This window comes from Ziziphus jujuba, chromosome 5 (assembly GCF_031755915.1).
Source record: "Ziziphus jujuba cultivar Dongzao chromosome 5, ASM3175591v1".
In the NCBI taxonomy this organism is placed as follows: domain Eukaryota; kingdom Viridiplantae; phylum Streptophyta; class Magnoliopsida; order Rosales; family Rhamnaceae; genus Ziziphus; species Ziziphus jujuba.
The window spans coordinates 24,129,418-24,143,372 of record NC_083383.1 but is presented as its reverse complement, the minus strand read 5'-3'; the positions used below and the strand labels follow the sequence as shown (position 1 = coordinate 24,143,372).

The 13,955-nt window shown below is 31.1% G+C and overlaps 1 protein-coding gene across 1 annotated transcript; it reads right to left on the bottom strand.

The window, feature by feature from the left end:
* Positions 1-430: 430 nt before the first annotated feature.
* On the bottom strand, positions 431-6,697 carry LOC107421314 (protein DETOXIFICATION 14). Its single transcript, XM_025075215.3, has 7 exons — positions 6,433-6,697; positions 3,990-4,534; positions 3,791-3,877; positions 3,628-3,684; positions 3,155-3,393; positions 911-1,116; positions 431-642 (listed from the first exon to the last, which is right to left on the bottom strand). Exons 1-7 carry the CDS (start codon positions 6,628-6,630, stop codon positions 553-555), a joined length of 1,422 nt encoding a protein of 473 aa, XP_024930983.3. The 5' UTR covers positions 6,631-6,697; the 3' UTR covers positions 431-552.
* Positions 6,698-13,955: the final 7,258 nt, after the last annotated feature.

The window sequence follows — 13,955 nt, the reverse complement described above, 5'->3', positions numbered from 1 at the left end:
GAGAGGCACTCCCATCTGGCCAGCGCGTGTAGCAAGAATCGGCCGGAAAATTTGACAACTCCGGTGGCCGGTCGTTTCTCTCTCTCCCTTTCTCTCTCCTCTCTCTCTTTCTCTCTCCTCCCCATCGTTTTTGCCAAATAAAAGCCACCGTGGGTGACACTGTTCACCCACATGGACCAATCAGGTGTCGACACATGGCGTTACTGTGCACTTAAGCTAGATATAATAAAATATTACGGTATCCGGCGAGCTTCACATATCCATAACTTTTTAACCAGATGTCCAATTTAAGCGTGCCGCTAGTCTATGAACTCATATCGACGAGTACTTTACAACCATACAAAAGTCAAAACAAAATTATACAACGATAAAAAGTCAACTCCCAGCACCTTTTGGACAGTTTGGACATCGACTTGTTTTGCCCATAACTTTCAAACCGTAGCTCTGTTTTCGACGTGCTACTAGTCTATGAACTCGGGGCATCATGCACTTCGCCACGATACCATGGTCAACTAGAACAAAAAGTCAACTTTTGACCCACTCGGTCAATGGTCAACCTCGGTCAACGTGCACGAATTCCGATGTGGTTTGGGTCGGGGTGTTACAATCACCCTCCAATATCCTCTCTCTTGCTTTTGATGCCTGCAACAGCATATAAATTCAATTAGGCATTAAATCCAACTTGTCTACCAAGTCTAGAGATGATTCATTTTTCATTATTATATATTTTTACATGCCCTTCATTTTCTTTTTAAGAATATTTCATTTATACTTGTATATGAAACTGTTATGAAATTCCATACTCTCATTTTTACACTGTAAACAACAAAAATAAGTCCTAAGTGCCAAAATGAAATATTGAAACCTATATACATTACATGATGATGAGGATGAATTTTAAATTTTAGACCTGCTTTTGCCAATGTGTGAGACTTGTTTTGGTAGCAAACAAAAGAGCTTGCACAGTAGATCCTGTCACCAAACCAATCCAAAGGCCCTTCCCTCTTAAGTGAAAAACAAAAGCCAAGACTACACCAACCGGAGTTCCAACTAAGTAATATGCACCAAGATTAATATAGGTCCCTATATGTTGCCATCCAATTCCTCTAGCAACCCCTGATGCAAAATAAATAAACAAATATACGTCTTGTAATTTAACTAATATACTCTTTGGTCACCTGAAAATTATGGTCTGATTTATAATGGAAATACATGGTCACGTGGCAAATAGTAAATTATGTTGCAACATTCTTAACGTTTTTGAGTTTTAAGCCATAATTAATTGATGTCTTGTTCATACCACTTACCATATCACAATTTCTCTCATTATAATTTGGCAAATAATTTTTAAGAAAGCAATATGTATTTGTATATAATTATCTGGCTAGGATATCCCGACTTTATAAAATCAGGATACAATGCAAAAGATCATGCTAAAGTGAAAATTATCAATTTTTCATGATTGATTTATATTTTATTCTAACTATATAAAGTTAGTATATTATAACTGGATCAGAATTGTACATATATAAATAAATATATATATATATATATATATATTTAGTCTCTCAACAGGATATCCTAATGAATTTTCAATCAAAACCTATTTATTAGGCATTAGGTCTTTTCAAAGACTAAGATTTAAAGATGTGTTTGGGATTTATAAATCTAGTGAAATACTAACATCCTAGGAGAGTAAAGTGAACCATATTAGGATTCATATCAACCCCAATGTATCCTTAAACTCTCAATCCTTGAAGAGATCGAAGAGCCGATGAATAAGCTCTCAATGAAAAATCCATCAGGATACGCTGATGAGAAACTTACTATATATATTATATAAATATGTATATCTTCATTCTCCTATTAGGATCTTTTTTATTAATATTTGGAATGTTTTAATGGTAGGTATTTAAAAATATATTGATGGATTATTTGAGTATAGTAAAATAATAAAATCCCTAAAATTTCACCGTTGATACATTTTCGAATCTCAACCTTAATGCAATTTAAGGGGCCAATAAAGTATGTGTTAATAGTGTTCTATAAGAACAATATTGATATAAAAATTTCTATGTATAATACATATAGAAAAATGTTTTTCTCTTTGCTTATCCTTGAAAATATGCTATATGGATACTAGGGGCAGAGCCAAGAAAGTATACTAGGGGGGGTCATTTGACCATTTCAAGCACTTGTTTGCACTTCATAGGAAAAAGGGAAAAAAAAAATTGCTCAATAGTAATTAATGGTACAGTAATATAATTTTTTTTTTTTTCATTTAAGTTTTAAAACAATTTTGTATAAACTTAAAAGAAAATTCATTTTTAGATGGTTTTATTTCTTGAATGACTATAGAAATACAAATAACATTGTTGCAAAATGTATTTAGCTAGCAAAATGGGATATATTCCTACAAAATAAAATATTAAAAGCAAAAGAAGAATGAAATTAAAAAAAGCAAACTAACGAAACAAATCAAAAACAAGCAAGTTCAAACTAATGAATTGCCAAAACTAATTAACTAAAATAATATATATTAAGTATAAATACTTGTCATTAAGAACAAAATTATGCTACAAATATTAATTAATATATAAAATTTAATTTAATAGAAATAAAAAAGTTTCAAAGTTGGAGTAAGAAATTTTAAAAGAATAACAATTTTGTAGATAAGTTAATAATTTTTTTTAACTTGTAGATAAGTTGATACTTTTTGTTGAATAATAGATAAGTTAATGCGGGCGGGAGGAGCAATTACCCAATGCTATATATTAATTAGGTATTAGGTACCTTAAGTATATCTAATCTATTAAAAAAATTGAAAAAGCTCAGTGGAGCATGGCCCCCAGAGGCATAACGTGGCTCCGCCACTGATAGGTACTAAAAGTGTGAGCTACAAGATCCCATATAAATTTAAATGCTTGCTTTCAGCAATTCATTTTTTCATAGTAAATTTTTAATAGTAAAAAATAAATAAGTTTCAAAGGATTGACATTAAAATTAAATAGATTAATCAATGTGGGATCCATTTTGCTGTCCACAATATGGTGCCTTTGAGCATAAACCGGGAGGAGAGAGCTAAAAGGAGATCAATTTTGTATATATATATATATATATATGTAATACTTGAGAGAAAATGGAGGAAACTAGCCTGAAAATACCACTTGTAAGCCGTCCATAATGATTGAGAGAGAAATCAATGGACTTATATCCGCAACATGGTCCACAATTTCCCTGTCATTGCTGAAAGCATATCCCAATCTATGGCGGCTAAAGAAGAGAGTTGCGCTCACTATAACAGTCTCCAAAACTGCAAGAACCATTACAGCACAAACAGCTACTTTAGCCGTCTTAGCATGTCCGGCTCCTAACTCATGTGCAACCAGCGTGCTACAAAATTATCATTGTAAAACAATTAATGGACTTAATTAGTACATATAGGAAAGCAATTTGGAATGGGAGACTGAACTGGATTAAAAACCTAAACTTAAATTAGTTCAATCTAATCCAGCATTTCAAACGAGCATATAGGAGTTGGGAAAAAAACTACATATATATATATATATATTTTTTTTTTTTTCGTCATGAGAGTGTTTTTTTCGAAGAGAAAGTTCTAGATCAAACCTTGCTGTAGCTCCAAACCCATATGGGATGTTGTAGTGCAAGTAGGTAATTGAAAAACTGCTCCATATTTATGATGATGAAACATTAGAAACAATTAATATTCAATGAAATTAAGCTGATCAAATATATTTTTTAATGTTTTTGCAATCAAAGGAAAGCATACCATATTGACAACACTGAAGTCTCTAGCTTTGGATTTGGCACAAGCCCAGAAAGCAAAATAAGAACCTCATAAGACCACCATTCAAGACTATAATGTTTGTCATGCCAGTAAGTGAAATTGAAAATGAACAACAAAAAATAATCAATCCAAAAAGTTTATTATTATTATTATTATTATTATTTTATATGAACTTTCTTACCAAACCATTGTAGCTGATGGGATAGCGAAGCGGAAGAACTCTTTTATACTCAAGAAAACTTCCTTCGAAAACACAGCTCGTGTCTTTTCACATGATGAAGAAAACTTCATGTAAAACCCAAGTAAGATCACATTAAGCCAATATGATAAGTTAATGGCTAATGCTGCTCCAAGTATTTCTAATTCCAATTTGAAAACTAAAACCCAACACAGAGGTACATGAAAACACAGAGTTGCTAAGGAGCTGAAGAACATTGGAAGAATCAAGCCCTGAGTCTGGAAATAGCGGATCAAAGATTGAAGTATAGCATAGGGAAATAGATTTGGGATAAGATAAATGGAGTACTTTTGTGCTACAAAAGAAATTGAAGGGTCTTGGCCTGTCAATCTTAATATCTTTTCCGTAAATAACCAGAGAAGAGATACAGGGAGGCAAACAAGAATGAGAGAGATAATGGAAGCGTAAGTATAAATTCCAAGCTTTTGATATTGCTCTGCTCCATATGCTTGTCCACATAGAGTCTCCAATGCACCAGCCAACCCAAACTGCGTCAAAAATTGCAAAATCAATTTACTTTGAAGGTTGAAAATTGTCTCCACAGTTTTTCTGACAAGTGCACAGACCAAAAGAAAATTACTAAGATCAATATCAATTCTTCCAATTTGAAAATTAAACTTTTGTTTTTGGTCCCAAGTCCCAACTAAAAACCTAAGCACGAGGTCTGTCTGAGTCATGACTTAGTGTTGCATATATAGAAGTTACATTTAGGGTTGGATAAAATCCAATCCAACCCGTTCAACCCGTCCAATCCAATACATTTTTAATGGTTTGGATTTGATTTTTACATCAATTGAATTGGATTGGATTCAAAATATTATAAATTATATGGATTGGATTGGTTATGGATTGGAAATATAAATCCAATCCAATCCAAATAATATATTATATAATTAAAAAATTATATATTTTTTTATTTTTTTCATTTTTATATATAAATTTTAATATTTTTTTCCATTTTTATATATTAATTTTTAACCTTTTTTTCCATTTTTATATATTAATTTTTAATATATATATATTTTTTACATCCCCAAATCCCAAATGGATTCTTAAGTGAATGAATTTTGATGAATGTGTATTATTTTATATTATTTGTTCTAATAATTTTAATTTGATGTAGGAGTGAGATGGTGACATTAATGCTTGCTACGTGATAAGTGCATAATGTGTATCATTTTCTATATTTTATTCTTTATTTTCCATTGTAGACTATGTTATATTATTCTAATTGTATTTTATGTTTGGATAATTATAATTTATTATTTATATTTTATATTTGGAAATTTTTTTATTTGTATTATTTATTTATAAATTAGTAAGTTTCAAACCGATCAACCAATCCAAACCAAACCAATAACAAATGGTTTGGTTTGGTTTGGATTTAACATTTTAATGGTTTGGTTTTGATTGCATGTTAGAAAAACCGATAAGTATGAATTGGATTGTATTTCGGTCTAAAACCGAACAAACCCAATACATGCCCACCCCTCGTTACATTTATTGAAATTTCATTATATTTCAAACTGTGGTCAAGCATATTACATTCTAACATAAAAAAACTCCAAACTGCTGACTCAACAAGAAAAAGCAAGAGAACCTCAGGATTCAAGATTCCAATTACTCTGCTCTCAATCAACTCCTATAAATTTCAAATGTCCTTTCTAAATTAGGTATAGTACTTGTTCAAAAATGGAATCCCTTGTAAAATTTGCTGTTCTTGTAGGAATACAATGTTACCAAGATTACATGCTACTTAGTATGCAAAACCAAAAACAAATAATTGTGTGCTGTAGTGTTTTTTTTTTTTTTTTTTTGGGTGTCTTTTTCTTTCTTCTTAGGGGTTTAATATGCATTAAAGATTTTTTCTTTTTCTAATTTCTTTTGTCCCCTATTCTCTTTTGATAATATCCTCTGTCCTATATGATAAACCATGTATAGAGTATTGAATGGAAAGAAAAAAAAAAGAAAAAAACTTATTTTATTATGTGACACTATTTTAACACAATAAGAACCCGTTTGAAATGCTAAATTGGCTTGGACTGACTTAGGTTATTTTAAGTTAGGTCTAATTAAAATTGGATTAATTAAATTCCATATGGATACTAAAAACTACATATTCCATTAGAAAAATATTATAATATTTTAAAATATAAACATTATCGCGTCAAATGTTAAAACTATTATATCATAATTAAGCAAGTGATAATCTTTAATATTTGTCACACCAATTGATTTATAAAGCAAAATGATAATTATATTTTCAATCAAAATTATATACACATATATAATAAATAAGAAGCAGTCCAATAGAAAATGTCTAAAATGCATGTAATTCGAGGTTATTAAGGACAGAAAAGGAAATAGATGAGATGAAAAACATTACAAGAAAACTGAAGCCCGTAACACTTGTGAAAGAGGTAGCAATGGAGACCCCAGAAAGTGAGAGTTCATCAAGATGCCCTACCATCATCACGCTCGCAAATTGCAAGAGGTACTGCATCACTGTCACTGCCACCATTGGTGCAGCTATGAAGCTCACCCTTTTCAGCTCCCCAACGAACACACTCCATCTTTCTCCCATATTTATCTTTAGTCTGCCCTTAAGTCCCTTGGAGAGTCTATAAGAAAATAGAACAAAATAGATCAAGTTTTTGATGAGATTTGGAAAAAAAAAAAACAAAAACAAAAAAAATCCAGGTCTTCTTTTTTTTTTTTTTTTGGTTATCATGTATGTTTATTGGCATTCATATTCATTACCTAATTAATAAATAGCCACTTACTTTATATGTGAAAGTGGTCCATCCACCCTTGTTTCGTGCTTTCCATTCTCCATTATTTATTGGCTGTACATTTAATAATGGTGATTATTGCACAAAATTTTCGTGGGAGTAGACGCAACTTATCGCCTTTTTAATTTTTTTGGACAAGTTCTCACTTATGATTTGCTTCATGTATAATTCATGCGTTTGCACTTATCATAACTAGAGCTCAATTTTATTATTAATATTTCCTTGGTGAGTGGATCTTCTTTTATCTTAATTGATTGTTTTCTTAATAATTTAAATTGATTATTTTATATTACAGTTTTTTTTTTTTTTTTGAAATCATGGGATCTATTTATCAAAAATAATAATAATAGCTAATTTAGTCACTTTTTTTTTTTTCAAATAGTAATATTTTTATTATTTTGTTTATTTATTTTTGGCTAGTGTGGCTAGGGCTCCAAGCTCCCCTCCTCCAAAACTCGATCCCGAGCACACAGGTTAGGATGTGGAAACTTTGCCATTTGAGCTCCACGGCGAGTCCGTAATGACTTATTTATTATTAAGAGAATACTAGGCTTACTTGTTATTAAGAGAATTGAAGGATTAGGATAAAATAACATTATCTAATATGATTTTGACAAGGACTATTTATAAGTCTTGTAGATAGAATAAAAATAAAATAAAAAAAAGACTATTTATAAGTGGCCTCTTGGGCTTCCCATCGAACCTATCCACTTCGAGCTTAGGGCTCAACGGTCTCATTGAACCTATCTGCTTTTTGCTTTAAGACCCAACGGCTTTTGTAAGGATGAGGAAATATTCTCCTACAATAATAATCTTTATGTTTTTTCGGTTTTCTATTTTAACTTTCAGTTTTTTCTTAATTTTTTTTTTTTAAAGTTTCTATTATGGGCTTGCCCTTTAAATAATAATTAGGTTCTCACTAGCTACAAGCTTTTCATTTAAAAAAAATAATAATAAAAGAAACTTTCAAATTGTTTAATCATAAAACGAGTTATGAGTTTCATTTTGATTAATATATATATATTTTTTAATTATAAATGGCTATTATAGTAGTCCTTTATTATTGTTAGCAAAAGAAAAAAATGGTAGTCATTTATTATTCATCCATTTTTGTTTTAATTTTTGCTATAGCAAATTTATTTTTAAGAGAAATTCTAGTTGCAACACTAAAGCAACTCTGTAAAATCTCATACCTATTTAAATACAATTTTAGTCTTTTAAAATCCTTATCATTGTCTTTCTTCTCGTTTTTTATTTTTAAACTTCTCAACCTCATAGCAGGACCAGCCACTGCTTGTGATTGACCGCCTATGGCTACCGAGGGAGTCACAGCACACCCGTACCGCTGCTGCTACCAGTTTCTTTTTTTTTTTTTTAATAAATAAATCTTGTGTTTTTTCACAATTAATTTGTCAGAATCCTCCAAGGCTTTGACTAGGAGAGAAACCTACCGAAAATTTTATAAAAAATTTCAGCAGCATCTCGTCTACAAACTACACTCTCATTAATATATCCTTTATAGAAAATTCACTTTAAAAATATATATATATATATATATATGTATTATTTTTCACATCTTATTATAAGTTTTTATAAATTTATAGGACTTCAATAACAATAGAATAGAAATATAGATATAAGAAATAATAATAAACTATAAATGCATTTATAGGTGTCGGGACATCTTTTGAAGTTTACTATCTGGCTCCAAACAGCCTCGATTTTTTCCAAATCTTTACTTAGCATACAAAATACATATTTTTATAATTTATGGCCGCTTACACCTCCCACTTATTACAATCACGCATTTCTACAGTACTTCATGAATATACCAGATATAGAAATGCAGATAGAATAATAATAATAATAATACAACCTGAACCTCAAACTTTAAATCATTCACTCTACCCTTTAACATTTAGATACTATTTAGATACAAATTGTACTGATAATAATCGATAAATTGTAACACAACTTTTAATAAAATAAATTTCCCTTAAGAAAACACACATAACAGAATAATACTTTAAATTGGACAATTGAGATCTTAATGGTAGCGCCGATAACATCATTATTATCCAGAACTAATATAAATATACATACATATATATTTATATATATATATATATATATATATATATATATACGGGCACACATTTTCTACATATTTGTACATAACCTCTAAAAGAATTTGGAGTGACCTGCCCAAGAATGAAATAACTGCAAGAGGCTAACATACATGCACGAAAGCTACATATACCATATCTATCCGAAGGCTAATATACTTTTTACATACTTGCTTGAAGGCTAATACACCTATTCGAAAGCTACAATGTCTGCCAAAAGGCTACAATACTTGTCCAGAGGCTACAATACCAGTTCGAATGCTACAATACCTGTCCGGAGGTTATAATATCTATCCAAAGGCTACGATACCTACACACTTGAAGTGGAGTTACATCCTATGTATCATATAGCACACTAATGTACGGCCCAAAGATATTAGCCATCTGTAGATATACTATTATCAATGCAGTCAAAGGTGGTTACTTATAATAACTGTCCAAATGCTAGTCTCATAGGCAACAGAAATACAATACTAAACCATTTATGAACCAAGTTGGATCGTTGACCCAGTACGGTGTGGTATACTATAACATAATATATCATATATACATATATATATATATATATATATATCGATAGGATATCTCATGCACAATACAATAGACTAGTGCTGCCAAGTGATATTTGGCATCCTAAACACCATTTGACAGATAGGAGGGAGAAAAGAGAACCTGCACTACCAGGACCCATCCAAAATTTCTCGCCAGAACCTTAGACAAGTCCTAATCCCAAGGAAACACTACCGAATCTCCCAACGGAAAATCCAACAGTATCTTCCCTAAGAGTAGAACTTACTACAATTTTCCTGCACTGAAAACACACTTCTATATGCACCACCTTAATCCTTCCACTTTACTACAAAATATTACCATAAATTTATGCACTTCAAAAATAAATAGGGAACCAATGCACAATTAAATAAATAAATGTCCAAACAGTATACAGAGCATTATCAACTACAATTAAATATAAAATTTAATACAAGATAGAAATGAAAGGAAAAGCCTTTTGGTCTTCGACAACGAACCAAGACATCAAGCTCGCCTCTGGACGATCAACGTCGATTAACCTGGGCCTAAGGGAACGGATTTAAAAATATGAGATGCTAATAATCTCAGTGAGTAACTCAATCTACTATACAATAATAATAATAATAAAAGGGTAAATAACTTAGTTAATTGATTAATAGGAAATAATTAAATAAATAATAGGCAGTTAAAATTAATATTTTTCCTCAAAACCCTCACGATTCACTCAGTTGGAAAAGTTCCATTCTTAAAACATTTTTGCAAAACCCAACATTTTATGCCCCAAAAATCTAGAAAATTTTTTAATTAATAATTTGCAAATAAAAGATAATAAATTAATAATCCAAAAATTTTAGTGAGAAATAATTATAAAAAAAATAAGCCTAATGACAAATATTAAATTGGAAATAAAATATTGTAAACAATTAATACGAAAAAACTATAAAATTTACATTAACAAAAATGATCCAAGAAATATTTAAATAAATAAAATAAAACCAAATAATTAATAATAGAACTCATTTTAAAATGCCAAAACAATTTAATTTATAAAACACTATTAAAAAAAACATTTTAATTTAAATAAAATTCTGAAATGTTGTATGATTAAAATCACGTCGTGAAAACTATTTGATGCACCCAATATATACCAGTGGCGCCAACGGTACTAAGCGTCCCAAGCACTGCCAGACAAGAGGTTAAAGAGAGAAACCACCATACGGTCGCGTGGCATCCCACTGCACCGTTGCGAACATGCGTCCTGGCCATGGAAGGGCGGCCTATCCTCATCCGATGGCAACCACAAGACAACCCCATAATTACCTGTGCGCTACTCACACCCACCTGCGCACTCACTACATCTACCTGCACGCTAATCATATCCATGTATAAAGAACACCAATACGTATATGGTGCATCTAAAAATCATAAAACCAATATATTTATTTTCAAATCTCAACATCTCATAAATACTACCGGGTTTATTCCATCCAATTAAACCCGTAATTTTTCCACAGTTCCTATATAAATTATCGTCATAAATTCATCGCATAAATTCCATCAATTTTAAATCCATCAACTCTCAATTCCATCAATTTAAATATCCAAATTTTCCAATGGCATAAATATTTTTGAAACATAATAAATTAAATCAATATTTCTTTCTCAAATATTCAAAACCAATTTGAATCAAATATGTCATTTAAACCTCATAAAATCCACAATAATCAAAATTCTCATAAATATATATTTCAAACACATAATAAATCCATCAATGAAATTATCAATAATTTAAAATAAATATTCCTTCAATTTATCAAAATCAAAATATGCTTTAATGCACATATACATTTCAATTTATTCAAATTGTGCCATCAAAATTTCAAATATAATTTTGCTAAATATTTAACTCATAAATATTAAATCCAAACATTTAATTATCACAAAATAAATATAATTTAACATCCGAAAATAATTTTGAGGGTGGGTCAATCACCTCAAGCACGCAATCCAACCAAGATCCTCCATAAGATCAATTTTACAGCTCACACGTGCTCCTAGAACAACAATATTACACAGGGTCAAATAAATTAATATTTTATTCAGTTAAATAATACCCGGTATCCTGGGGGCTAACACATACAGCATCCAAAATTCACAAATAAAGTGTCTATAGAAAGCTAGTGAGACGAGGATCACATTACCAACCTTCATTGACCTCAATTTCGTCGGTGGTGGCCGAAAAATGAACGGAAAGTTCTGGCTAAACACTCCCCTCCACGTATCTCACAAACAGCTTGGAATTTGGGCAAATGGAAGTCATTTTTTGAACCAGGGGTCATAAAATAGGGGAGAGGATCGGTCTCACGGTCGAAAACAAAAGAAAAAGGGGTCAGTTGATCGCCCGTTTTGGATGGCCAATCTCGGCACATCCACCAGCCAAATGGCCTGAAATTGGCTGCCGACATCGCCTGACCATGGGCTCTCAAGCCCACCGGTGCGTGTTGCCTTCCAGCCATTGAAACCCGGCAAAAATGACCGGTCAAAGAAAGAGGAGGAGAGAGTCAAAGGAGAGAGTCAAAGGGGAGAGAGAGAGAGAGAGAGAGAGAGAGAGAGAGAGAGAGAGAGAAGTCACTGTGTGTGTTTTGCTGGTGTTTGTTGGGCTCGGGGAAGAAGAAGAAGAAGGGAAAGAAAAGAAAAGAAAAGAAAAGAAAAGAAAAGAAAAGAAAAGAAAAGTATTTTTCCCACGTGGGGAAAGGGAAGGAAAGGAAGGAAAAAAACAAAAACATGAGACGGTTTTCCATTTTTCCCAAAAAAAAAAAAAATCCTCTAAATGATTTTTTCAATTAAATATTCTATATTTTATAATTTACTCCAACTTAAAATAAATTTATAAATTTCTAACAAAACTCAACTCAAATGTCCTATCTTATTGCCTACAACCCTCTTCCTCCTCCTTTCTAAGACTCTAACCCTAACTTCTATACATTCTCTCTCCTTAAAAATACTAAAAAATGGTGATTCTCTCCTTCTTATTCATCTTATCTGATGAGGTTCATCATGAGAGCACTCAAAGATGGAGTCCTAAGCCATTGGAATTGCCAACTGGACCAATTAAAAGAGCTCGAGTAAAGAGATTCAATGGTTTTATCTTGGAGGTATTTATCAATCAAGAATACAAGAATTTTACTAAGGAATAATCAAAATTGGTAATGATATTGAGCATTGAATGTTGCGGATATGAAGACATGAAGGAGACCAACATTAGGGGTAATTTGGTCATTTTTAGGAGCATGATGATGTGGCACGTTGATGACATGGCATCTTGGACATGTGGCATCTAAATGGCTATCAAATGTGGCTTGAAAAGAAAGAAATCAGCTTATTTCCCTTTTAGACCAAGTTATGTGTCTTACTTAATGACCAAGTTTAGTAATTTTAGTCTTATTTTGAAATTATGAAACCTTTAATTTTTTAATTATTTTTAGCTAGATAATCAATTGTTAACTAGTTTTCTAATCTAATTTGTCATGTAATAAGTTACTTTCCTAAACTATAAAAGAATTGACTAGCTAAATTTAAATTAGGAAATAAGTTAGAATTTACGATTTCAGGGGACAATTTTAGTTTCCTAATCTTATTTGCATGTACTTTCGCCTAGAAAAAGGCTTCAATTTCATTAATATAACAACTTTTGATCTTCAGCAAATTTAATACTTGTGAAAGTTAAACTTTTAGATTCTTTAACAACTAACTATCATTTGAATTTTTCTAACTTAGGAATTAAAATTCAAACCTTGACTTATAAATAGGGTATTTCTGCAAAACTTTTGTGGTATCATTTATTTCACAAGACCTGAATTAATCAATTGATTGAGTATTCGTTTGTACAAATTTAAGTTGGATTGCTTAGGCTGGTATCAATTTGGTATCAAAGCTAAGGTTTCTAATTTTCAGGTTTGATTATCTTTTAATTTTTTGATTATCTTTTAATTTTTACTTTTTGTGTTCTTACTGCAATTTAACATTAGGTTAATTTGCATTCTCATCAATATATTTGTGTTTGATTCTTCATCATCATGAAATTTGAAAAAAAAAATTTCTTCTTGCGTTAGGTTTTGTTTGAGTCCGAATTTATTTAGCTTTTCTTGTGTATCAATCTTTGTTTGGGTCTGAAATTTTTGTTATCCTTGCATCTGTATATTAAAAAAAAATTGATTGTTGTTTCCCAATCTTAAGTTTTGGCTGAAATTGCATCAGTTGTTCTTTTTGAAGAATTTGGTGTTTATGTGATCTTTTTTTGTTAAATTCTAGACATTAATTTTGCATTATCAACCTAGTATCTTGATTATAAAAAAAATTTGCATCAAATTGCATCCTAGCCAAAATACATTAGTGGAACCTGTCAGGACCCGTCCAAAGTTCCCCACCGGAACCCTAGACAAGCCCTGATCTCAGGGAAA